The 27,307-nt window shown below is 39.7% G+C and overlaps 1 protein-coding gene across 5 annotated transcripts in view; it reads right to left on the reverse strand.

The window, feature by feature from the left end:
* PRMT8 (protein arginine methyltransferase 8) overlaps window positions 1–27,307 on the reverse strand; it is a 58,227-nt gene that overhangs the window by 16,271 nt on the left and 14,649 nt on the right. For all 5 annotated transcript variants that reach the window (XM_054654668.2, XM_077174150.1, XM_054654667.2 and 2 more), the window contains exons 3-5: window positions 9,804–9,989; window positions 5,839–5,994; window positions 875–938 (exon numbers count right to left, since the gene is read on the reverse strand). In XM_054654668.2, coding sequence (XP_054510643.1) covers window positions 875–938; window positions 5,839–5,994; window positions 9,804–9,989 — 406 coding nt within the window. The remainder of the gene's footprint in view (window positions 1–874; window positions 939–5,838; window positions 5,995–9,803; window positions 9,990–27,307) is intronic.

Raw genomic sequence — 27,307 nt, forward strand, 5'->3', positions numbered from 1 at the left:
CACATGTGCAGGCAGAGCATCAGCGCAGACACAGCTGAAAGTCGGGGCACTGGGTACAGCCCAGCCATGACCTGCTCTGCAGCAAAGGCAAGCTCTTCACAAAAAAGCACTTTTAAACAGGAGCTGTCTCGCGGCCTCAGTTAAAAAAAGACTGACTTTTTAGGTTGTTACAAAGATATCTTGAGTGCTGTGATTTGGAGGAGGATTGAAGGCATGAAATAGAACTTGTTGGGGATTATTTTTTGCTAAGGGTTTTCAGCAGCTTGGGGTTACTTCTAGGTTTTTGTTGGTTTTTGGTTGTTGTTTTTTTTTTAATTCAGAGTTTCCACATACTTGGAAATTTCATCAGCTTTCTTTTCAATCAGAAAAGAAGTTTTATGTGATATTTTGATTTTATGATTTGAACATTTTCATTTGTGTGAGTGTGCATTTTGGTAAGGCTTTGCAAAAAGTATTTTCTTAAAGTGGGGAGTCAGAAAACTTAGCAAAAAATTTTTGCTTTAAATCTTATCTCAATTTGCATGTCAGTATGGGTGTTTGTATTTCTATTCTGTTTAAAAGAGAAGGTGGAATTCTAATGGCAGAATTAATTTCATAAGTTCAGTTCTAATATAGGGTCTTCCTTCTGCTTGCTAAACCAAACTTCCCATTGATCATTTCTATTTCCTTTTTTCGTCTCCGATAAATGCAGAATTCACAGTAATTCCTGCAAGGAATTGTTGTAGTGCCTAGAAGGAGGTGTTCAGTTTTGTATTTACATAAGTATATTCTGCAAAACTACCATTTACATGTAAAACACATAACATACGTTAATCAGAAAAAGCAAAACAGTTATCTTCTCTTTTTCCTGAAAAAAAAATTATATATGTCTTACTGTTGTCCAAGTGGTTGGCCTTGATAATTTTTTCTGAGTAGTCAGATATACTTGAGCATTCAATCTAGGAAAAAAAGAAAAAAAGAAAAGCAAGATAAAGAGCAATTTATCTGTTAGAGAGCTCAGCTGTGTGAATGAAAACTACCTACTGAAGGCAGCAAAGACTCTACAAAGCATGTAACCATTGATAAAGAGTAAATCAAACCTGTGGGGAGGATCATAATTAATGATGTTTTAATAATTAAATTGCAGTCTGTGTCTGAGTTAGAGCGGCTCCTGTGGAAATGATTGCTTTAAAAATTATTGAAATGTGAAAAAAGGGGTTTTACCTACAAAATGTACATTATTAATTGTATTTAATTTCTTCCTGATACTACAGAGTATTGCCTCCTCCCCCACAACAATCTGCTGAATGGAATGAATTAGGATGATGCTACATTTCCATATATATTTTAAAACAAAATACATTCAAACTTTGTCAATAATATTAAAATTCAAATATGCCAATACTGGTCTATGCCAAGAAGCAATTGTTTTCTATGTGAAAAATCTATATTCTTTAGAAAAGTTGTTAGTCCAAAAGAATGCAATCATTTAACATACAAGAAAGGACTGAAATTTTCTATTTAAAAGAACATCCAGATCTGCATGGCTTTTTCTCTGAGCAGCTCTGTGCTTTTTCTAGGAAAATAATTACTGAGTGTGCCTCAAGTTTTAGATTTGCCCTTAAACTTTGTAAAATCTGTGTACTAGCATAAAAGCATGTTTGCAATGACCTCTAATATCTTTTAGAGAAAAACTACATTCCAAGAATCTCTCTGGGTTTTGTGCCCCTTGAAAATCATGAAGGCCAAAGTTGCTTGTAGTCACTGAATCAGTTCCTAATTTACCTCTTCCAAATTTGGCATTAAACGGACGATACTACTTTGCATAATCCTTGTCTCCCTAATTCCCCTGTGGGAATGTCAAATAGAACTATATTATCTCTAATGAATTGGTTTATATAGCCAGTGAATCCCATTTAATCTCTAAAAGCTAAATTGTGCTTGACCTCTGAGACAGTACTCACAGATGGCAGGACAGCAGATGCAAGGACACACAGATCCTTCATTCTTTTTATATTGTGCACGAAACAGACATAATAGCAGTCATAATATCAATCCCAGGCCCCATGGGAGCACATTGATTCTGCTTAGCTTGCCTGCAGATGTAAACCATTCCTAAAATGTGTCTCAATGGCCTGAGCATAAACCAAAACTGGCTTGTGGAAAGGAACACCTGAGTGCCAGTCCAGAGAGTTCAAGGAAGAAATCCTTCAGGGTGAGTGACATCCTTTGGCTCCATCCAGGTTCTTCCCTTACTGTAAACTGTATGGACTGTATGCCCTGTCTATATTACTGCCATTATACTCATTTTCCCTGTCTTTATTCACATCTGTCTGGTATTTTCAATTCCATTGCCCATTTTGGAAGGTTTTTAAATAAAGCAGGCGTAGGTAGGTGTTTGGAGGTTGCTTTCCAAACTTTCTAAAGAACAAGGTGCAAAGAAATAAAAAGTTCTCTCTCACGAAGTTTCCAAAAATCAGTTTCAGATGCAAAGAAGCAAAAGAATAAAACCCCCCAACATATAAATGTTTCATGAAGGAATACATATTTCAGAAAAAAACTTGCTTTAGGGTGGCTAAAGCTATTCATCTGCATTTTGAATTGGACTCTATACTGTGGTTGAATTTTACTTTAAAAAGCAACCCATTTCAGAAAAAAGAAAACTGAATTCTGCAGGTGAAGAAATAGAGGAAAAATTGGTGTTGTCAGATTTTTTTTCTCAGTTTTCTTTCAAGTCAGTGATCTGCTCAAATCTGCCCTATTTAGCAAAGCATTTGGATTTTATGAAAAGCACATGTTCCAATAAAGTCTGTACCTGAGTTTATAATCACAGAATCATAGATGGTTTAGGCTTGAAGAGATCTTCAAAGGATTGCCCTGATTCAAGTGAAGGATCCTGTTCTTGGCCATGTTGAAAATCACAAGGTTCACACAGGCCCACTCCTCAAGCCTGACAAGATTCCTCTGTGTGGCCTATTTTCCTTCAAGTACATCAGCTGCACAAAGCAGTTTTGTGTCATCTGCAAACTTGCTGAGGGGGAACTCAATCCCACCATCTATTGTCCTTAATGAAGATCTAAATAGCAGTGGTCCCAGCATGGACCCTTGAATTGCTCCAGCTGCATCTGGTTCTGTGTGTGCATATTCACCTCTGCTTTCATTTTACTTCTCAGTCTTCAATCTACTGCTGCAAATGTCTTCTCATTTACTGTGGTCTCTTCCTGAAAGAGTCACAAGATCCCCAGATTTCCCATGGGCTGTGTCCTCATCATCACCTTTTTATACAAAGCAGCTGACATCTAACATCAGCCTTCTTTTTCTGTGTCTGTTTAACTCCTTCTTTCCTACACTGTTTTGTTTGTCTGAAAATAGCACAGAATTCACTGCAATGACTGTCCTGAATTTTGTATGACTAAATGCAGCAGATGAACCAAGGCTTCAAGGGATATTTTGTGTATTTTTGTGTCCCTCACTGACCCCTCCCAAGCACCAAGAGCTATATGCCAATTCTATCTCTATATTTCTTACAACAGCTCCCCTGCTAGATTAACACACTGCATGGTACCCTCCCACAAGGGTTAGGGCTCAGAGCAGGTGAAGAAAAAAGAAAAAATGAGGGGGCTGGTTCTGCTCAGGTTATAGAAGAGATCCCCCCCCCCCCGATTCCAATAGGAATCTAAAAGTATCCCAAAAGGGCTTGCAAAGAAAGTAAAGTCAAACTCTTTTCTGAAATGCACAGGGACAAGACTAAAGTCAGTAATCATGAGCTGTGGCAAAGGAAATTCCTGCTGATTGTAGGCCTGGAATAGGTGCTGAGAGAGTCTCTGTACTTGGAGATTTTCCAGATTGGACTGGACATGTCCTTGGCCAACTTGAGACAGCTTTAAGTTAATGATTATATGATTTACATCTCTTGAAGACCCAGAGATAATTCTAGCTTTTGGCTTAGGTAGTGGCGAGGAATAACTTCCAACAGTGGGTAAGAAGGGATAAGAAGAACCAGACAGAGTAGTGGATGAATTTGAACCCCAAGAGGGAAAGTGTGAGTGAGAGGAGAGTGATTTCTGTAGTCAAAAAACCAACGCTGTGCATTTGTCAACAGTTTCCACATCATGCTATTTGAAAAATCACATTTAACTGTAGAGAAGAAACTGGAACATCGCAGCTCTATGTATTAACTCATGGCAAATGTTTGCTTTTTAAATGGAACACTCACAGTTTCCAATTGCAAATATGAACCATAAATTCTCAATTTGACTATAAGATTGCCACTGCTAGGTCTGAAATGGCTGCTTGTCCAACACAAATCCACTCTGCAGCTTGCTGTGTACAGGGTTCATGGTGAGACAGCTCATCTGACAAGAAGGTTGAAACTCTTTGGCTGTAGCACAAGTTTCACACCTTAGGGAGTTCCCCTGAGAGCTAAGTTCCATGGATTGCACACCCACCAGCTTCAGCGATGAACAGTCCATTGGTGAGCTGGCACTGGTGTGCCACTCAGCTTTATAAAGTCCTGAGGTAAGGACTGAACTCTAAAGAAGCCCAAAGGGAGAAAAAAAACAACAAGACCTAAACAGGAAAAAAACCCCCTCACAATAACAACAACAAATATGGAAAAGTATTTACTTTTCTTTTACTTGGTGAATTTTCTGCCAGTGAGCTGGCTCACTGTAGAATCAGATAAGCACCAGTGCCAGCACAAGGGAGGGAGGAAGACCATATGGCCAGGGATCTGAGAGATGGGAAGGTGGGAGCACATCACCATCATTTTGTATATGCTTATACTTCTAGAGCACTGCAACATCTTTGCATGAGACCTGCATTTCTGCATCACAGAAAGCTGCTGGTTTATCCTCCCTGGGGCTTTGATGTAATAAATCATATTAATAAATAATACCTCGTTTACAAGAAAATACCTTCCAGCTGCCTATCGCGGGCTTAAACTCCAGAACTTTTTCCATCTATCTATAGTTTCAGGCTCTAGTCTGATAGTCAAATGAGATACTCAGAAGTTACACTGGATTTTGAAAATATAAGCCTGAGAATTGAAATGGTATTTCATGTATCATTACCAGTAATAAAGACACACAGTTCTGGTACTTAGTGACATCAGTGTCCTCAAATGCACAGATGTACCCAATTAAGTTTTAGTAAACAATTTTATTGAAGTACACTGAGAAACAGGATCTATTTCCCCTTTTCTATGTTGCATTATGTCTTCAGGGCAAACAGAAGTCCAAAGCAAAAAGAAACTGCATTTGTCATTTTAGAGTCAGTAAAAATAAGTTTGAATATACTTAGTAAGCAAATCTATGCTCTCCATAATGACTTCTCTGCAGAGAACAGCACATTCATGCTCCTAAAGTTCAATGTATTTAAGGTAATAATTTCCTTCTGCCTCTGAGAAGTGTTATTGTTGGCACAGAAAACATGCACATGCTTTCTTGCACAATTTGCTGAGTTGTAATATGCAGGGGAAAGTGTATTAAGTAAATGTGTTTCCAAGACTACAAAGTTGCAGACCCTGAAAATTTAAAAAGCAAGATAGTTCCCTTAACCCCTCTGAGTAGGAGTGAGTCTCTTTAACATTTTTTTTCAGCCAAGAAGAAATATGAATATGTACCCGAACACCAAAGGTTCCACATATGAAAAGATATTTACATCCCCATTTGGAAAAGGTGCAGTAGTGCAAGTCATAGAATACAACAGAACTGCACTGAAGTCACTATAAACCAAGCCATAGATGAGCTTGGAGAGTAGAATTTCAAACCAAGACAAGTAAGAAAAGGTAAACCATGAAGCCAAATTGTCAGGCAAAATGCACAAACATTGAGAGAATGTGAGAGAAAGTCTTCTTACCCCATATACCTTCTTGGCTCCTGCCTTTGCAGCAAACATGGAGAGGATTCCCGTGCCACTTCCAACATCGAGGACAATCTTATCTTTAAAAACATGTTTATTGTGATACATTGAGTTTCTATAGGTTAATGTGCGCACTTCATCTTTTAACATTTCCTGTGATGAAAATAAAAGGATTGTGTCACTATTTGAAATGCTTATATGCCTTCCACACTGCTGCTGAATGCATTCCCTTGCTATCATTTAAGCATTAACAGCCAACATGAAGAGTTTCTCAAGTACTTTGGGGTGCACACATCAAAGCAACTGTAAAACGCCAGCCACTTAGAGCTGAATTATTAAGAAGCAGCATGATGTCCCTTGTATGATTTTATTCTGCTATTACTTCACTGTTACAATCAACAAGCAGAATGTAATCTAACCACAGCACTGCTCTGGGAATAGACAGAAGCCATACAGAAATCCAAACTTTCCTTTCCTCCTAAATCATGCACAGCCCAGAGCCTCAGTGGAGGGACCTTCTGAGGTTCCTCTTTGGACAGAAAAGAAATGGCTTCAGAAGACATTGTACAACAGCAGGCTTGACAACCTTGCCCAATGCGAGGCAGAAGCCCACAGCAGAGCTTAGAAATTCTGTATTGTAAGGTCCTCCCTCACTGCTCTTTCCACTCATTTTCCTGATCAATTTCCAGAAGATATCAATGTATCACCTAGACTACTATCTCACTAGTTTGAGATATCATTGTTAGGTCCTCATTTCTGATGCACTGATAACAGCAGTACATTCATTTAATTCCATCAATACCTTGCTTTCTCTTGTGCATCCATCAGTCAAACTATTTCAATAAAAAGGACCATGCTCAAGACCCAGGTGCCATTTTTAAGAGAAGTGTAGACCATTCAACACAGACTTTAGTTTTCTGAAAATGCTTCTGTTATGTCTGGAAGGCTGAAGGTTTGCTTATTCTATTGCCTAATTTCATAGTTTGAACAAGAAGACAAATGAGTTTTTCAATTTCAGGATGAAAAGGATCTGTTCACTGCCCAGCAGTCTGAGGCAATCATCAACTGGATTGTTACACGTATCAGCTGCTTACTTACCTGTCTTGGCAGGCCACTATGTGTGCTCAGTAACTGCAGATGAATAAAAGGTCACTTTTATCATAAAGTATGGTTTGGTATCAGGCAAAGAGCAATCCATCACCCCTGGAAAGGTGTGAGTACACCCTCATATGTGGAAACTGTTTCCACACATATTAAGAACAAGAAGGTAACTGGGAGTGCTCACCATGGATTTGGAGATGACTGAGCAGTTGGTATCTTCCTGTGGTGAAATAATGAACTTTGTGAATGAGGGAAGAGGAATGAGGAAGAGAATGTTTTTTATCTTGATTTTTTTGCAAAATTTTCAACATTTTTTCCCATAACATCCTCATTGAAAAATGGATGAGCTATGGACTTCATAAATGGTCAGTGCAGTGGGCTGACAATTGACTGAACTGCTGCTCCAAAAATGCTGTAATGAGCAGCACAAAGTCCATCTGGAGGCCAGTCACTAGTGGTATCTCCCCAGGTGTCAATATTGATGCCTTTTAGCATGATTTTTCAGGTGGATTAATCTCTTCCTAGCAGAACTCAATCCTCAAAAAGGGTCCCATAGATATAAAACCCAAAACCTTGTCATTGATACCTGCTGCACAAGCAATTGTGGACCCGTGGTAACATTTCTCCTCAAGTCCTTGTTTGTGCTGTTGAAATTGAGGCAAAAACCCACCTGGCACACCCTGCTGTTGATCATCATCCTGAGAGCTGCCCAGTGACACTTGCTATGCTCCAGGTCTCACTGGTGCTCATGTAGAACAGCAGCAGGCTCTAAGAGCTGGTCTAAGAGATGGACAAATGCCAGCAGCTTCTACACAATGTCCCAAATCCAAATGCCTTGGCAGAAGGTCTTGTCAGCAGATGGGGCCTCTGTACCCAGCAGGTGAGAGCCTTTGTAGCTATCACTTGTCACTTGCTCCCAGTGCCTCTGCCTGGCTCAGAGCCAGCTGTTCCTGGAGGCTTGCTGGAGAGAACTTCCTGCCCCTCAGCTACAATGAAGACACTGACCCTATTCTGTAGCCAGAGATCTGCAGGTGGATCAAGAGCCTCCCTCTTGTTCCCAGAAGGCACAAGTTTCCAGCCTTCACCATCAGAGGAGTCCCCACTTCCAAATCTGGTAAGTACAGACTCTGGCTGCCTCTCCTTTCACTACAGTTGGGGTTTTAGGCCCTTGTACCCTCAGAGAAGATCTAGTCAATCTCTTCCTCATGCCCCTGATGCTTCAAAGCCTGCCAGCCTCCTCTAGCAGCTCCTTTACTTGTTGACCCAGATCCTTTACCAGTGCACACCTTCTGCAGGCAAGGAGGAAACTTCCCAGCCTCAGCAAGAAGCTCTCTGCACTCCCTGAGACCTACATGGCTGTATCCTTCCATCAGGAGCTCAATTTGACTTAAGGTCTATGATGTATCTTCAAAATTTTCTCCTAGGTCTCCTTCCCACTCAATTGTTTCTCTATAGTCTTCCATTCTTGGACTGAATTTCTGAATGCTACAATGGCAAGATGTTATTGGCAGATTATTGGTATTAAATACCAATATAGCCGGATGGAACGTGCCTGGGCTCAGCTGGCCCTTGCTGCTTGACCAAAGGCGGCAGCTGTGGTGTTTCACCTCAGAGATACCTTTGGCTGGCTGGAAGCTGCAGCTGGGCACTTGGGACAAGTCCAGGCAAGCAGGAGCTCAGGTTTACCTCTAGCAGAAAGGCTTTAGGTGAGGTGAAGGAAAGGAGTCAGGTTCTGCTGGAGGGTTTTGATCCAGAGCTTTATTCCTGGCCCACAGGCCTCTGAAGCCAGCAACAGCTCCAACAGAACCATGAACCGCGTGGTTGCTGTGTGTTTTAACCCCGGGGAGAGGGGGAGGGAAGGGGTAGGGATCCCACCAACAGGTAAGGGGGGGGAAGTCTCAGGGGACAAATGACACCTGGATGGCCCAATGACCCCAGGGCTGAGAGGCATCTTTTAAACTTCGCCAATCACACGGATGCCCTTGCTGGAATGCCAAGATTGATGGACAGCTCTCAGCAAGGGGGCAAGGGAGGGGAAGGGAGAGGTTGTTGGCACACCTGGGGAAGGAACTGGGATAGCTGAAACAGGCTATTACATCGCACCACAACAGCAGATAGAAATCTTTTATGTTTACACCCCACAACCAGTTACTAGAGTAATGGAAATAGATATTGCTATGCTGTTTGTGAGGAATGCACTGAGTCATTTCACATTTGCTTTTTTGCATCCTGCTCCTAAAAATCTCATACTTTTGTGTCACAAGAATATCAGCAAGGCAAGGTATCAGTGACTTCTTTAGAACTATTCTACAGTGAGCATTTTGATAGAAAATTGTCCAAGTATTTAAAATTCTTTCCAGGAGTGTATTTAAGGGAGGGAATTGGGCTTAATGTTCCCATCAATGCAACCTGTGCATTCAAGTTACATGCCAGGAGTCAGGAAACTGTTTGGCTTCTCATGTCAGCTGAGTGGCTGTTCTGCTGATATCTGTGCTCAAACACTCAAGAGAACAAAATCCCCAATTTAGCAGTGAGGGAGTGCCTATGGTTGTGGCTGGGCTGGTTTGCAGCCCTCATAAATGCACTGCATTTATGCACTTGTGAAATTCACTTCTGCACGGACAGCTACTGTAAGAATCTAAGTGGGACAGAGGTTTTGAGTGCAAGTCTCTAGAGAAATGGGTGATATCTTTGGCACTTAACCAGACTACACAATTGTATGAGGAAAGGCAGAGGAATATAATCATGAGCAACTGGGATACAGATAAGAAGTAAAAAAATAAAAGAAATAATAATAATAATTATTATTATTATTATATTGTTAGTTATGTAACAATTGCTGAAACAGAAATAAAAGTTACCTCATGAATTCCAAAGTGAGCATAGGAATCAAAGTAATAATCCCTGGATGTCATCTCTTCTGGATTGATGAGCTTTGCCATCTTGCCTCGGCCCGGGCAGCTGGGTTGCAATGGAGCATGGATGACAGACTGAACTGGCTTTGGAACAACAGCAGGCTGAGGAGGCTGGGATGGAATGGTGCAAACCTAGGAGAACATGGAATATTGTTAAGAGGCATCATTAAAATAAAATATTTCTCTCTATGTCTAGTGTAGTGATGTTATTGTTAGTGCTATTATTGTAACTATCTAGTAGATAACAAGTCCAAAGACATCTGGTGTAGCATAAGTGAAATTTAGGCTGCCTTCTTTCCTGGATCTTTAACTTATTTGATGTCCTGTAAAATTTCCTTAATGGATTTTTCCTTAATGTTTCTCTGCAGATACTGAAATTAGTGCAGAGTAATGGTAAATTATGGGTGTTGGCTGAAGTAGGTTACTGAAAACATTGACACAAAGCAGTAAAGTGCTACTTTTTCTTCTACATTAATGTCCTATTCCATCAAACTGCCACAGATTTGTGAGAGGCAAGTTGCAATAAACACATAGTTCCCCTGCAAAGAAGAGCTCATGAAAAAAGGATTCCAGACACAGTGTTGCCAACAAGGGCAGAATTCACAATTGATTCTTAATTATCAGGTAAGGTGCCTGTTTATATTGATGAGCTAGGTCTGAGAAGGCTCACAATATCTGAAAGTCCCTGATGCTATCTGAAAGTCTCTCAGCATGTCCAGGAAGCACTACAGGGAGCTGTGTGACATGTGTGGTCTCTTAATGCAGTTTCCTGTTGTTGGGAGATGCAGGAGTTATGCGATTCCAACACACCATGGCCCCCAGCACCCAATTTTTTATTGAATACTGCATCTCCAACACCAGCATTCTGATAGGCACAGAATTCTCACACCCCCTTGGTCCACATTTGATACCTGTATCACATAAGACAGAAGACAGAATGTTTTTCAAATATGAGCTAAAAGAGACCCTGGTCTGGCCCATGTGTGTATCTACATTTTGAATCCTTAATATAAAGCAAAATGCTGAAAACTGAGAAAGACTGAGCAATATCCTACAGCTTCACCTATGCGCTGAGTCACCTGCAAATTATGGGTCAACAACTTCATATATTAAGGTCAATCCTACTTAAAATATATCATATCCTTTTGTACTTTTGGGGTTTTTTTTATGACTCAGTAGTTTCTCAGTGGGGACCAGAGTTGCCTGAGCCTCTTCTCGCTACTTTCATGAAGTTCATGCTGTCTTCTATAGCTTGGAACTGAGAGGCATCAATCCCCTGTACTGTCTCTGAATAGCATCAATTAGCCTAATTCAGTTTGCTTCAATTAAAAAAAAAAAAAAAGAGGAAGAAGAAAAAAGCCCCCACATTTTGTAGATTTCTATGTCTCATCTTTTGATGGCTTCTTTGGTCCATCTGTTCAAAAAGTAAATGCCATTGGTTTATGTTCCTGTAACATTTTTCATCCCCAAAGATACAGAAGTGCTTTATTTATGAGTCTTTTCTATTTCTTGCATTTTTTACTGTATCGCCTCATCCTGTTCACCTCACCTAGTTCACCTCCCACACAGAATACACTTGCTCCCAATTGGGGTTTGTATTTCTGTTTGCTCTAGTTTCAAAAATGTCCATCTACAGTCAAGTAATTTCTCCAAAGACATTGCTTCATTGCCTGTTCATTGCAAGCAGTAACACTGATAACTTAGTCTGTCAAAGTGTTGCTCTTAATATTCAACTCTTTCAAATATAATCCTGCTACTTTTAATTACAGACTTGAGGTTATATCTCAACTTTTTTCTCCATTGGCACGCACCCTATGTAATTTCTGCAGTTACCTTTCTCAGCAGGCCTTTCTGTATTTGTCTGCTGGATTACAAAGACTTAAACTGTAGGTGTTTCAAATCCTGTTTTAGTATAATATGAAATTTGTAAGGTCCTACACTTTACACTTACCCTCTGCATTTTACAAGTATTTTACAAGAAAATTCATACATTTATATAAATTACAAAATAAAATAGTCACTGAATTCTGTTACTGTCTTAGGTAAGAATGTGTCCAGACACATGACAGTGCATCACAGGCAATTGCTCAAAAGATATGTAATGTAGAGAAGTTGTAGCAGTTTTTGTAAAGGAAACCAGGGGCCTTCTAGCATTTCTGTTGCTGTCAAACTACAAATTTAGATGTGATTTGCTGTACAGCAGAGAGCACTTGCTACAGGAAAAGAGACTGATCTTGAAGGCAAATCTCCTATCTGGATCTCAGGCAGTATCAATTCTACTCCTGGCTGCATGGAAGGGTCTAGACTAGATTATGAGAACAAGGTCATTCTGACTAAAGATACTGAATGAAATTAAACCTAACAACTTAAGCTAGGAAAGTTGTCTGAATGAATTTCTTTCCTGCAAAAGAATTAACATCGCTGTTTCCTAGTCAGCAACTGAATTCTGCTATGGCCAAGGGGTGGCAAGACAACTTTTTATTAAGCTACTGAGTCAGTACTGCGTGTTTGACTTGCAATACTTTTCAGATGTACCCAAACTACCTGAAGACTTACTGCTCTCAACTGTGCATCTACATCCCTGCCAGGAAGAATATATCCCATCCAGCAGAAGAAGTAGAAGCCTATTAGTTCTGCTTCTCAGCTGCCTTAGTTTGTAGCCAAGCAGCCTGTGGAAAAATGTGTGGATGGTGGTTGTTTGACAACATTTGGCTCTGCCAATAGGTCCATCCTGTGCTGTGGGTACCACAACCTCGTGCAGCAGGGGCAGTAGAAAATTGCATAGGGGTGGTGATCTTCTCAGCCAGCAGCACTCAGTCACAGGGACCTAAAACCAGCTGCTTCATTTCTGTTTTAGGCATACTAACACAACACTAACACAATTACTAACACAACATAGTAACCCAACACTAACTTCCTGATTCAAATGGTGTAAATTTTGCAGCATCTGTAATACCTCCTGCTGAAATTTCTGTGTGTAGCACTGTAATTCTGGAATTCCAAAACAACATCACAATTTTAATTTTGTGAGTGGGGCTCAGGAAATCCCTCTTTCAATAAGTTGCTATAGACTCTATGAAAAATTTCACTTGAAAGCCACTTATGCCCTATGACAACAAATATCTGGGGAAAACATAAACACAGTGGACAACTGCAGAATAAAGAATTGCAATGAAAGCTATTATTTGTATCAGAAACAATAAAGTCTTTCAGCGTACAACTCTGAGACTCTAAACTAGACACAACTATGCTTTTAGGGATATGGTATAATTGCTTAAAGAGAAAACATGCTTTTAAGACAACAGCTATCAAGGAAAGACAACTTCCTATATTCTTTCCAGCACTGAAAAGAACCCTTGATGTGATTTGCAAGCTTAGCATATATATATATAGCCTACGTGAGGAACAACTCATCTTTTGAATAACACCTGAAAAGGCAAAGCATCTGGGCTGGGGGCAGGGCAAACCTCACATCAGTGTAAAGAATCTAAAAAACTCTCTCTGCAGAACCCATGTATGGATTCTGGCCAGCTGCATACAATTCCAGAACACTGGCTTGCTGCTAATGCAGATGAAGCCTGAAAGAGTGGAAGCAGCTGCTTCAGAATTCATTCTTCACTGTGCTAAACATGTAGCCCTCTATTTTTCCATCTCCTATGTGGTACAGAATGTGGAGTTGGGGGGTCTGAAGGATCTGAGGAGCAGTCTATTACCGCTTTGAGACTGAAGTCCTACCTTTGTGTACCATTTCAACATTTAAATTAAATTAAGGAAATACTTCCCAACTTTTAAAAATCAAATAAAATTTATTTCCTCTTTCTTTGTGGCCAGGGTTGGTACACTGCAGGTGATCAAATGTACTAGCACAGGACTGGTTTCCTTAAAATCTTTGAATTCTCGCAAAAGACAAGATTCGTAAACCTCATTGTTTCTCAAAATCCCACAACTCACAAGCTCCTGATGTAGGCTTCTGAAACATATACAGGCACTTCAGTGACACCTCTGTGTGACTGAGACACACAGAGTTACCAATGGGTACTGTTGAAGTTCTTCTTTGAAAACTGGACCTAATCCAACATGGACCCACAAGGCTGTCTGGGTGTACAACTTCCAAAATACAAAAGAGAACTGGGTATTCAAAAATCATGAGCTATTTTTGAAAATTTGAGCCTTTTAGATATATCCATCTGTCTACAGAGAGACAAGATGGTGAAATATGCACAATTCATTTTCTAGGAGGTTTGTGACAAAAGCTGTGGTGTGTAGAGTAAAAATAAACTTGAATTTCAATTCTCCTTTCTTGATATTACTATGGAGACATCGGGCTGGAGGTTAAAATTCCAATCCTTGCAAAACTGTTGTTCAAGCTGCAGTATTTTATTCTTGACAAATTCTTAGTTATTTATGGCGTTTTTATGACATTGAAGTGGTTAACTTCTGCTTGGAAGTGCTGAACTTTTCCTTAAGAAACTAATTAAAATGGAATTACAGTTTTAACATATTCAATTTCAGCATCATCTTCCTTTTAAACAAGAGATTTTATCATATCTAAATGTCGATTTTATTTATTTTTTGAGCCAGATAGTTTTCTATGTCAGAACTACTAGAATAGAATGTGCCTAACACCATTTTAATTAGTCTGAATTTAATAATCAAGACTTCTGGAGTGCAAGAGATTATCAACTGGTATGCAATCACCATAGCGATTCCAACAATACAGGTTCCTCCTGCTGCAGATATGAAAGCACAGCCAAATATAAGAGGTATTTGCTGTCCTCCTGCCAAAATTTAGGCTTCAACAAAAACTTCTTGGCAGTCATCATGCAAGTTAAAACCTCCTTTATCTTGTATTGTTTTGAAGTCTTTTTCCAAGGCTTATCTTAAGTGATCTTTGAATAGGGCAAAGAATCTAATCCATTATCAGAGAAGTTTTAACCTGATTTTCTGAGGAAATGAAGCTCTTACAGTATCTTGCCTATGCCTCTCATTAATAACTCCTGAGCTTGTCCAAGCCAGTCTGATTTGACAGAAGTGTGGAAATATCAAATACAATTATATTTTGGTACATTTCTTGAAAACCAGAAATTAGATAGAAGTATAAGTGATTTGATGATCCACTGAAATTGGAGCAGCTAGATTTCAGTTGTCATGCTTTCTACCTGCTCCAGGTCTATTAAGCCACCTGGCTGGTGTTATATGTGCAGTGTGAGGCCTTTGGACTGGAAGAGCAGTAATGAAGGTGTACAAAGAAGACCAGGCCTTGCTCAGAACTAAATTAAGAGCTGGGGACATTAAGAGCACATACTTGCAGGAAATCAGGCATTTTTAGCTCCTCTGCACATGGGAAAGCCTTTCCATGCTGAGGATGGGAAGTTCACAAGGAATGCAAAATGGCAAGAAATCAGGGAGTTCCAACATTCAACTACAGACAGATGTAGCTGCTTGGGAACAAGGATATATATATTCGTGTGTGTGTGTGTGTGTGTGTGTGTATGTATATATATATATTTATATATTTATGCCTGTATTATGTGCATGCTTTCAGGACTAGGACCTCTGAAGACCAGTAAAGAACATTTACTTAGTGGAAGATTTATGTTGTCTAAAATCAGTATGAAAGTGCCAATTCTTCAGCAGCTGTAAATCTACTTTCTGCTTGATGAAAGTCAGGCTCAGTCTGTTTTAAGTTGCATGCAAGTATGAGTTCAATGCAAATGCAAATCTATCTAAACTCTAAAACTGAATCTAGTCAGGCAGACTCTGTAGGAAAACTGGGAGAGAGAACTGATTCTTAAAATTACTTGTTTTGAGGCTACCCCTTGTTCAGCCACTTCAAAGTGAGGCGCTGCGCTGAACTTTCTACATGGATTGTTTGGGATGCCAGATCAACCTGTCACAAACAAACCTGTCCATTTTTTATCGGCAGGAAATTCACTGTCCTTTATACAGACAAGCATAGCTCAGAGTGTATTACAACTGTGACACCCCTAAGTAATGGTGATAGGAAAAATATAGTGAAAACACTGGTGCTTTAGAATAAAGCCTCTGTCCAGAACAACTGAGACTGATCAGTTGTACAAGGAACTAGATTATACCTTAGATGTCCAAATCCTCAAAAATTCAAAGGAAAAGATGCAAGCTGGTCATCAGTACGATAAAGGTGCGGTCAGCATACTTAGGCTGCAGCAGAAATAACACCAAGTAGCAAAAAAGAATGTAAAGATTAAAATGTTTGCAAAGTTGTTACTTATTGTGTGAAGCTAAAAAGAAATTTAGATATGTAAATGCAAAATATGTGCCGTGATACCTTCATGGATCTGATCTAGGGTACTTCATACTGTCAAGATTTTTAATGGAGACTGTCTGTTGGGTAAAGCCAGAATTTTCTTAGTGACAGGTCACAAAATAAGCAATCCAATTTCCAATTTCCTATATTCCTGGGTATGCAGGAGTAATTCTTCTCCCTAATAAAGTTTAAACACTGAAATGAATGGTCTTTGGGGTCTCCAACAGTGTAGATTGCAGAACTCAGCTGGAGAATATCCTTTACCAGCCTTTAAAGCTGTCTTTTATCTGAGCAGGGTGCTGGACTAGATGGCCTCCAGAGGTCCTTTCTACACATATTATTCTATGATATTAAGACATAGTTATATTTGCACTGTGCAGGAGATACAGGTGGCAAGGTTTATAAACCTGAGCCTAGTGCAAATTATGAGGTAGGTTATAAATTTTGGTTGGTAGTTGTACACACAATAAGAACAGAACCTGCTTTCATGAGATTAAAGAATACACACTATAAGAAAATGAGGACGTGTCAGTCAGGAATGAAAACCTTCTAAAGCTACATGTAACAGAACAGAACTGAGATTACAGGAAATGAATTGACAAAATTTAAGGACAGGAATGATATTAAGTATCTGTATTATTTATAAATGTGTGAGCAGTTCTAGACCGTTCTGTATGCATGTAATTGAAATGCTCTTCATCCAATCTGCTCTCATGACTGCTTAGTGCACGGTGCCATCAGGGGAAAAAAAACCAGCAACAAGTTACAGATGTTGACATTTAATTGAACATGTGTTACTTTTCATAAAGATGGAGATTTTGCAATGCATGTAGAGTAGAATGTCCCATGCAGGGCACGAAAAGTCTAGTTCAGCATAGAAGAAAAGGAAAATATGAGAGAAATGTATTAGTATTAACTGAAATTTATTCTTTGCGAAGCACCTTGTGGAAGGATAGCAAAGCGTTATTTTAAAAGTGTTGAGAGGCAGCTTTCTTTAGGAGAAGGTTGCATTTTGATTATCTTTGGCATTTGGTAGATCTAATGCCTATTATTATTTTAGATTTAATATCCCAACAACACCTTCTTTGTTTGCAAGATCCCTGCTACAAGGAACAGCTGGAGAAATGCCTTGTGTTTTCACCTGTACTCTGTGGTGTTGAGCAGATGGTCTGTCAGTAGACTCTCTTGTCCATCTGTTGGTTTGGAGCCCCCTGAGCCTCATTAGGAGTGAGGTAAGTTGCACAGTGAGGAGGTTCTCAAGCGCTGGCTGAAGCCTCAAACCCGCTTCTCTCACAGCCAGGGACTCACAGCTTCAGCTCAGCACGGGATCATGTTTTAGAAGCCTTGTCCTCTGGTGGATAAGACCAAAAGCAAGCTACAGTTGGCAGATGGCTAAACTCATTCTTCTTTTCATAGGGTAGAGACTAATCTAACTGCTATCCATAATCTGGAAACCGATCTCCGTGTATAACCGTGCTGTTGCCTCCACACTCGCAGCATATGGATTTGTTGTAGTTGAATGGTCTTTGCCATGTAAGTCAAGAATTTGAAAGCTGAGGATTTAAATAAAGGAGAACTATAGATAAATAAAGAAAGCGGTGATGATCTGTGGCTAGGTGTCCTGTGGTTTTCTTTCAATTTTTCACCATAATTAGGAATAGAAGAGGTGGAAATATTCAAACATACTGGTTATTTTGACACAAGATAGATACCTGTAAGTAAATCTGGCAGGCTAAGAAATACAGGCTAGACCACCATGGCTAGGTGTTTCTGAGCGACACTCCAGACTTCTCAGCTTTTACCTGACTCAGTGCCATATATCAGGGCTCCTAGGAAAAGCATGCTTTCTAACAGAGCTCTTCCAAATACAGTGCCTTGCTAAGATGTAGGAATTTTTTGATTGGTTTATGCTACAGCAGCCTTTCTCCTGTTCCAGAATCCAGTCTGAAAAGTTTACTCTGGTGTGTGGACCACAGAGCAGCACACCAGCAGCTTCACAAAGCCAGTGTCTCTTGCTGGTTGAAGCTTCTGGACTTACACAGATTTTCAGCCATGTCTGACATGGTAACACTGCAAGTCCCTGCTTTCTGTGCAGCATCCTGACCATTTTCAAGGATTCATGAAAGGCAAATAAAAACAAAAGATTAAAAAAAATCCTTCCTACCTTCTTGTAATTTAAGTCTCTCCTTTTGTGACTAAAGAAGATGAGAATTTAATTTAATTTAATTTAATTTAATTTAATTCTTTATTCAGTTGGTAGAAGCTAACTTGGTAGTGAAAAACAGAAAAGTTCCCTAATGTGTGGTCCCAAGCCTATCAATACTGACTGTGAAATTCCAATATCATCACAGGAATTTTAAATTTAGAGCTGAGGTCAACTGTGAAAGTTATGATTGTTATTGACAACCATATATTACATCATTGGTATCACTTCTATCAAGATTTGAAGAGCACCTAACACCTAAAATAGCCAGTAAAGGCCAGGGAGCACTTAAATTGACTAATCACCATGGAACACTTTTCCTCTTTCATTCAATTATCCAGAGAAAAACAAGCAGTAGGTATAAACCATGTTGTATGTTCTCCTGGAACAGATTTTCCTTCTGAGATGTCTGGGTTTTGGGAGTTTCGACAGATCTCTTGCCTTTAAAGTGCTACATCCAAAACTGTCTAGAACAAAAGAAATCAAGATGCAGAGATATAAGAAGAGGAAACAGCCTGTTGTTCTGACAGAGATATTAGAGGCTTATTTTTTGTGGTTGTTCAGAGGGAAGGCTTGAGCTAAGACTACTGCCTGTCTATTGTTGAAACTGGAAAGAGGAAAAGCTGATAACAGTATTTTCCATTTGAAGTAGGCTACAGCCTCTGGGAAATAAAGAGCTTTTCCAAGTTTAATGTCATTTTATTTCTGATTTGCCTTTCAGGGAGTTACACAAGGGAAAGAAATATCTCTGCATTAATATAATGCATCAGGTCTTCCAGACGATTTTAAAATATCGGTCCCAAATGGGAAGAATCTAAAAATAAACCATATCACTTTCATTCCTGGGCATTCATTGCAGAGTCACTTCTATGTTTGGTAGTGATAATTGTTAATGTTATATGCTTACTAATTGCACTGATACTGATATTTAATGACCCACCTGGCCTGACAGGGCAAGCACTTCTATGCCATCAACAAGTAGCACACAGCTATGGGGTGCTGTTTAGGGACTGAACTCCCCCTAACCATTTCCAAGACCCTTTCAGGTTTGGCATGGCAGAGAGAGAAGGCTGCAAAAGTGTCATATTGCTCAAACAGCACTGGCTTAAACCTGCAGTTGTGAAGTCTTTCCCTTCCCCTTGTACTCTGCAATACAGTCAAACTGCAGCAGCCTTGCCTCATTTTTTTAGACAGGATGGAAACACACTCAGCTTTATGTGTGGCTGAGAGGAGTCACCAAGACCTGTGAATCCAGCACCGTTTCTAGGGTGGCTGAGTACTGTGAGGGAGTAGCTGGAACAAGGGTAAGTGGCTCTTCTTGTGTGCACATGAACAAAGTTCAGGGTTGCTGGTGAGTCATGTTCCCTGCTGCTTGGGTAGATTTGGCTATGCAATCATACAGAATGAAGAAATCATTCCATGTTTCCCTGGGAGTTGCTCAAAGCCTATATCATTATTTAGCAAGTCACGACTCAGCTCCTTTTTCCTCCTGTAATGTGGGGCTCAGTTTTCCAGGGCTGCCTTTGCACCAACTTGGACTAGCTGGGAGGAGGATCTAGGTTTCTCATTTCTCTGTCCTTCCTTCTGCATGCAACAGAGAGGACTCATCAGTGTTGCCTGAATACTTTCATTGTGTAAATTGATTAAAAGGCTGCCCTTGCATTTCTCTGTGGAGTCCAACATTCAGTATGCAAGGCTCTATAGAGGAAGTTTCCATAATGTGTGCTGGGTCACCCAGGCAAGCTGATGTAATTCCACATGAATTCTGAATTACAGACAATTTATCATCATGGCTGTGAAACCATGAATGGTGCATAAGAATCTACTGTCAGAGCATTAGGGGCCTGTTAACAGATGGTAATTAGTTCTATTTTAAGGATGGCTGGGCAAGTCAGCTCTTTTTGTGACAAGAAAAAAAAATAAGGACAAGGTCATCTTCTAAGACATGAAACCCTAGCAGTTGTTTTCACTTTGTGATCAGCTATAACCCAGGGAAGACATGCTCCTGTTATCTGGAAGCAGTACACAGAAATGTAAATGTGACTGAAGGTTTTTATTGATTTTCAAGTGAAGAGAGATATTCATGTGCCAGATTACTTTAAAACGCCTCGCATCACAAGGCGCAGCTTGTTGTAGAAATAGCAACAGAAGTTATAGAAGCCTGCACTGAAAATATCAAAGTTGAATGCAGTGAAGAGGAAGAGTTTGTTGCAGATCATTGCATAAAGAGTTATGGAGATACAAAGCCAGAGAAGTGTGAACTTTCCATTGTGATTTTCTTATTGGTTTTTACTATCATCGCTGCTTCATAAGTGCCTGCCTTGCTGAACAGGCAAGGCAATGGAAATGAATGGAAAGGAAACAAAAAGGACCTGGTACTTTCAAGCTACTTTAAATCACCCTGGCAAGTGCATGAAAATCTGTTGAGGAGAGGTCAGGGGGAGCATTATCAATGCTCACAGTACCTTTCTTGTAGGAAAAGTAGCTTATCACTGACCAGCCTCCTCCCCTCCCCAGCACAATTTCGACTGACTCTCTAGTGACAAAGAACAAGAACCAGAAAGTGCTAATCAACTATAAAACCAGTTATTTTTAGGCCTTTTCTCAGTATCAGGCAGTAAGCTGAACTTCACATGAAAAAGTAGAGCTCCACTATTTTTAGCGGCTAATTATTAACAAAAATAACCAGAGTATTCTATCTGTAAAAATTATTTTCTTAAATTAGCAGAAAATTTAATGGAAGCCCTCCTCTGCCTAGAAAATTTCTAAGGCACTGATCTCTGAAAGTCACTTTGCAGCCGATATAACAGTCTTTTCTTCCCCTCTCACTGAGTTTCAGCTGTTTCACAACAGCTCTATAGGAAGTTCTTCAGGAAGACATGATATTCAGTAGGCTTTGCTGAGCCTTAGTATGGAGGGGGAAAAATATCCAATTGACCACCTACTCTCTGTCCTAGCCAAGCTTCTGATCTACACTCAGCATAGTTTCAGATGTACTTCACCTCTAGAGGAGGTCTCTGCCTAAGAAGTGTCCAGGGTTATTATTTCTTATCCTCTGCAGTGGGTAAGTGCAGAGACAGAAAGAAGAACAAGACTGAGAAATGGCAGTTCCTGAGCTGAAGTGCCAGAGAAAATCAGCACAGTGAGTTACAGTTCAGTGCTGCTGCAGAGCTACCAGCAAACAAGCACCAACATTGAATAGAAGTCCCACATTTGTCACTTCCATTTGTCAACTGGCAAAAAATAACATTTCCCTGCACAGAGCAATGACACCCTGCCACTTCCTTCGGAGCTGTAGCTCACTGGATCTTAATATGTTATAGCACAGACTTTCTCTTTGTCACCTGGCAGTTTTTTTGTCCTTTGTGTTGGTCTTAAGTCCATCTCACTGTGTGACCTTGAAGGAATCAGCCACTTCTTACTGTGGGTTACCAGAATTTTGCATCTTTTTGTGACAGATGAAACCCCTAGAGGTGGAATTTGGCTCTCTGAATCAACACTTAAGATGGCTCACTGAAGATGAGCAAGGATGAAGTGCCTGTGAAACTCAGGGAATAATGCAGCTGCCCTCAGCTGTTGCAAAGAAGCTGATTTTAGGTGAATCAACTGCTAGTTTAAATGTTTCTCCCTGAGTTCATTAAAATAACATGATCACCTCCCTGAGTTAGCCAGACTTTTAAAGGGGACAGTGCTGACATGACCCAACATAAAGTGTAAAAGTTGAAAAACTAATAGAATAATTTCAGTGAGAGCAATGGGGTTGAGCTGCCTTCAACTTGCATTATCCTCCCCAGTAACTGGGGACACCCAGTGTCGAGACCATGGACATATTACAAAAACACATTTGTATTAGGATTTAACTAAAATTCTTATATTTTTATAAGTTAAACTTTTGTTATATTCCATTTTCGGTAAAATGGAGTAAATCAGAAATCCCATGTAATGTCAACTGTTTTCAAAAGAGACATTAATAAGACATTTGATATTTCACATTGCATCTTCCATGCAGGAATTTCTAGAAGAAACTGATCAAAAGCATATTGCACTGTGATGCCTCTTAGGAATTGCTATTTTCATTTGTAGTCATTGCAATACAACTCCTGTGATGACATTCAAAGGTTTTTGTTTTTTTTAAAATCAGATGTAAAGGGTCCAACTGTAGTTAAATCACTGGGTAGAAAACTGGCAGAAAGCCATTTTAGCTTGTGCTCAGGATCCCCAGCTGCTAAAACTCAGTCAGTAGCTTTTTGGCCTCACAAACATGGTTAAGTCTATGAAAGGAGGAAAATTCTGACTCGGTTCTCTCTTGGGCACTTGAAGTCAGAGAAGACAGTTTCCCTGGAGATTTACGATGAAGAGTGAATCTTCTCTTCTCCCTCCAGGAGTGAGAATGTATGAATTTTATACTGACAGGTTTCAGGTCAGTTAAAATATAACAAACAACATACCCTGAGCCACCTCCATTTCTATTCACCAAGGGGCTGTCTCCACCCTGGCTTTTGCTGCTGTAATTTGCCTTGCTTTTCTTGTTGCTGCCATTTTCATAAGGGATTGGCAGCACTTTCCCCTTGTGCCTCAGCACTTCTCTTGATGCTGATTCATAAGGAAGCATATGTTATTTTGAGATGAGAGTGGGTACACGCTTGGCTCAGACAGAATGGAAATCCTTGCCTGACTTATGGTCACAAAGCACAATGCTTTGTCCATAAAACACAACCTGTGACTGTCCTGACAGGGCCTCTTTTGCAACAAGCAAATGCTGCTTGCACGGCAAGGGGTCAGCTGGAGCTGGGTCCTTCCTTCCTGCACGTCTCAGGCTTGCTAGGACAGTCTGCATCCACAGGAGCAGCTGGGTAACGAGACGTCCTTGTGCATGCATGAGTGGTTCATCCCTCCCTTTGCTCAGGCAGTAATAGAGAAGCAATGGAAATGATTGGTGTAGAATCACTACAGACTGGAGAAGTGGCTCCACTCAGGAAAGCTGTAGAGCAAAAAGGAAATTACTAGCAACAACAAGAGCAGAAAATGTAACTGACAGTAGCAAGATCTGGATAACTGGGCTTCTGTTCAAATCAGTCTTCTGTTGATGCTGTGTAAATAGCTGGATGAGTGTGAAGACTGATGTTTTCTGATTAAAGTGCTTCTGACCCATGAATTCCACTGATTCATGCGACTTTTCTTAACCTGAAAAGCTCAGAGAGTGGATCTCAGAAAGGTTTTTACTATTCACAGTTGTGAAGAAACCTTGAAAAGACTGAGTAAAAGTTTCTGGGAACAGAAAGGCCTATAAAAGTAACACATTGACGCAGATTCAGTGTCTTTTTTTAGCCAGTCTTATCACCTTTCCACATATAAGGTTGGCATTATTGTTCTTTAGCCACAGCATGGGCACAGCATGATGTACAGCAATGCAAAATGCACCAACCCCATTTGTGTTCTGATGGCAGAACAGACCTTCAGATTTTCTTGCCTTTTGATGTGCTGTTGTACTGCCCTAAAAACCTCTGAAATTTAAAAAAAAATTAAAAAGCTGCAAATTGCTTAAGATAACTTGGAGTTAAAGGATAAGACTGAAAGTTTCACTTGCTGCTTATCTGAACATTAACTTAATCTCAGACACTGGAAGAAAAAGAACAGAGAAATAACAGAAGTAAAAATAGTGTTTCAATTCAAGGTGACTCAAGGTTTTATTGAGGTTTTATTGACATAGAGTGCTTTTTTTTTTTTTTTTTCTTTTTGGAACATATCAAGCTGCATGGGATCCTGTTTCTTTAAACATTTCTTCTGTTCATGGAATGATTGACAGTTGAGTGGGATAGAGGAGGAGAAGAAGCATCAGCTCTCACTTCTGAACTGGCTGCACATTCAGAATTAATGGGGAGGGAGAGCTTTCTGACAAGTAGAAAATTTTGAAAATGTGAAAAACACAGACAAAAATAAGATTTTTCATAGACATATAAATCAGGGGAGTATGCTCTCAGTACTGTCATACAAATCAAAAGCCACTGTGTTTGGTCTGTTAATATAACTGGAGTTTGGCCACCAAATTGCTCTAGGCTTTGTCTAGGATCAATAGAAAGAACAAGGTTTTTTTAAAGTATGGTTTGAGATGGGCATAGTAGCCATTCAGAGGTATTTGTCTCTGCTGCCTAGACAGGACAAGCAGGCCAGCAGCTCAGATGCCTTGTTAAAGCATCTGAATTTATGTGAGCAGATTCCAGATCCTAGCTGATCCATTCAAAGTAAAATAATAACAACAGAAAATAATAAAGATATCTTGATGCAATGATAGAGAACATTAGGACTCTATCCAATGAGTTGTGCATATTTCTTAAAATACCCTGGGAAACAAATTACTGTCTGTCATCAAGAAGATCTCCTAAAGAAGGCTTGTAAAAATATTTGGGGTGGGGTTTTTTTGTTTGTTTTTTTTTTGTTTGTTTTGTTTTTTTTTTTTTTTTTTTTTTTTTTTTTTTTTTTTTTTGTTGTTGTTTTTTGGGGGTTTTTTGAGCCACCAAATTCCTGGAGATAAAATCATTCTGTACCACATAAAACCAGCAGTTTTTATTTTTCTCCTTTTACTGACAACACAGTGATTTTCAGCAAACTCTGAAGCATGTTGTAAGTCAGAGGAATGCAAAGTTCTGCCACCAGCAGCAAGACACATAGATTGTATCCCTCAAACAATAATGTTTCTTTGGAAGACCATACCACAGAGAAAGACCTAAATGGTTAAAAGATGAAGGAAGAACGATGGGAACTGGCAACAGCATCTCCCCTAACTCCTTGGGAAATCCCAAATAAATAATACTATCTTTATTCAACCTAGGATTTCACACTAAAACCAGATGATTAAGAAGAATTTTGATTTTAAGTTGATGTCAAAGATAGCAAAGTCATATCCAGCAGTCAAAAAACTAAAACCAATGCAAAGTGAAAAAAGCTAAATATAGAATTGTTGCCTAGCACATTAAGTTAATTGACTTGACTTTCTTTGTTCTGTACAGTCTGTACCATCCAGTGACTTCAATAAATCATTGGTTGGTCCTTTTCATTTTATTGAGACCTCAGTTCATCAGATGTAAAAAAAGCTATAGTGAATAGAGATGTGAACATACTCAGCCTTTCACAGGACTGAATGTTTGAGAAAAAACAGAGGCTGTGCTCCTTTGTTATAGATTCCTAAATTTACCAGATTTTAAAATATCAGCAAAGAAGACAAATGTGATGTGTGAAATAGACATATAAACCACTTAGATTTCCAATTTTATTTGTATGTTGTGTTTGGTTTCACAGAACCACAGAGCAGCTGAGGTTGGAAGGGACCTTTGGAGGTTGCCTGGTCCAGCCCCTGTGTTCAAGCAGTACCACCTCAGACCAGCTGCCTACGTGTATCCAGATGGCTTTTGATTATCTCCAAGGAAAGAGACTCCACAATCAACCTGGGCAATCTGTGCCAGTGCTCAGTCATCCTTGCAGTAAAACAATATTTCCTGATTTGAAGACGGAACCTCTAGGGTTTCAGTTGTGCCCATTGCTTCTGATCCTGTCACGGGGCACAGCTGGCACTGGGAGACCCTGTGGGGCAGGCAAGGGAGCCCAGGATCCAGCTGGGCATCTCTGTGAGCTATGAGATGTGTAGGTGTTACAGAATTTAAGAAAACAAGACCAACTACATTTAATTGCTGAATCAAAGGTATGAATGCTCGGAAGAAAACTCAAAAGGACAAAAATATTTAAATGCTCCCTTTCTACACTGGGGGCTTGTATTACTAACAGCTCACTAAGTTAGTTGAATTTAATCTTACTTCAACTCAGGTGGTACTATATCTAAAATATGAGGTTGGTTTGGAACTTGAAATGGAAGGGTTCACCTTCCTGTGATTCTCCACATCTAAACTGAATTTTGTCACAACACCCATACAGAGGAACATAGTGAATACAAAGGATGTAAAGAAATAAAAAGCTAGGACTTTTCCATAAAACTGCTTTTTTAAACACAGAGTTTCGCTATCAACATATAAATGTATATGTATACATATATATACCAACACTGGATGTGGTATAAAACTTTAACCAGGATTTTATCTCTTTACAGTGTTTGAGCCCACACAGGCAGAGTTGTGTCTTCTCTGACACAGTTTTAGTAAGACTAACACAGGTGCACAAAGAAATGGAAGTCATGACACAATATCCAGTTTGAATTTTATGTAAGTGTAAAACATTGTGAGTATATGTATGCACACATATATACCTGCTAAGGAATTTTGTAAGCAAGCATCTTAATGTGTCTTTAAGGAACTGCATGGCTGAAATGACATGATCACAATGTCAAGGCAGTTATTGAATTATGAAGTAGCATAGTCCTGCTCACTCAGAATTAGGGTTATGTATCACATTTGCATTTTAGTTATAAGATGGGGAGTGGAGTAACTTTCTTGGTTTGGAATAGTGTCAGAGAAGAAACTGTTGTGTGACTGAATATCTTATGGCATCATTATTTATCAGATTTTGGAACTACACTGGGTATCAATGGTTTTTTTAATGGTGATGTTATTTTATAACCATGTTAAAGCAGCTAATTACATTTAAATCTGAGGTTTAACATGCCCATGTAAAGGAAAGCTACTTGTAAGTCTTCCTCCTGGTTTCAGCTGGGACAGAGTACATTTCCTTAGTAGCTGGCACAGTGCTGTGTTTTGGATTGGATTTAGTGTGAGAACCATACTGATGTTTTGGTTGTTGCTTGCTCTAAGGCAAGGACTTTTCAGTGTCTCATTCCTTGTCAGTGAGCAGGTGCAAAAGAATCTGGGAGGAAGCACAGCCAGGACAGGTGACCCCAGCTGGCTGAAGGGATATTCCACTGAACATCAGCTCAGTGCATAAACTGGGGTGAGATGGCTGGGAGCCACTGATTGCTGCTCAGGGATGGGCTGGGCAGCAGTCTGTGGTGAGAAACTA

Source organism: Agelaius phoeniceus, chromosome 2 (assembly GCF_051311805.1).
Source record: "Agelaius phoeniceus isolate bAgePho1 chromosome 2, bAgePho1.hap1, whole genome shotgun sequence".
NCBI lineage: Eukaryota > Metazoa > Chordata > Aves > Passeriformes > Icteridae > Agelaius > Agelaius phoeniceus.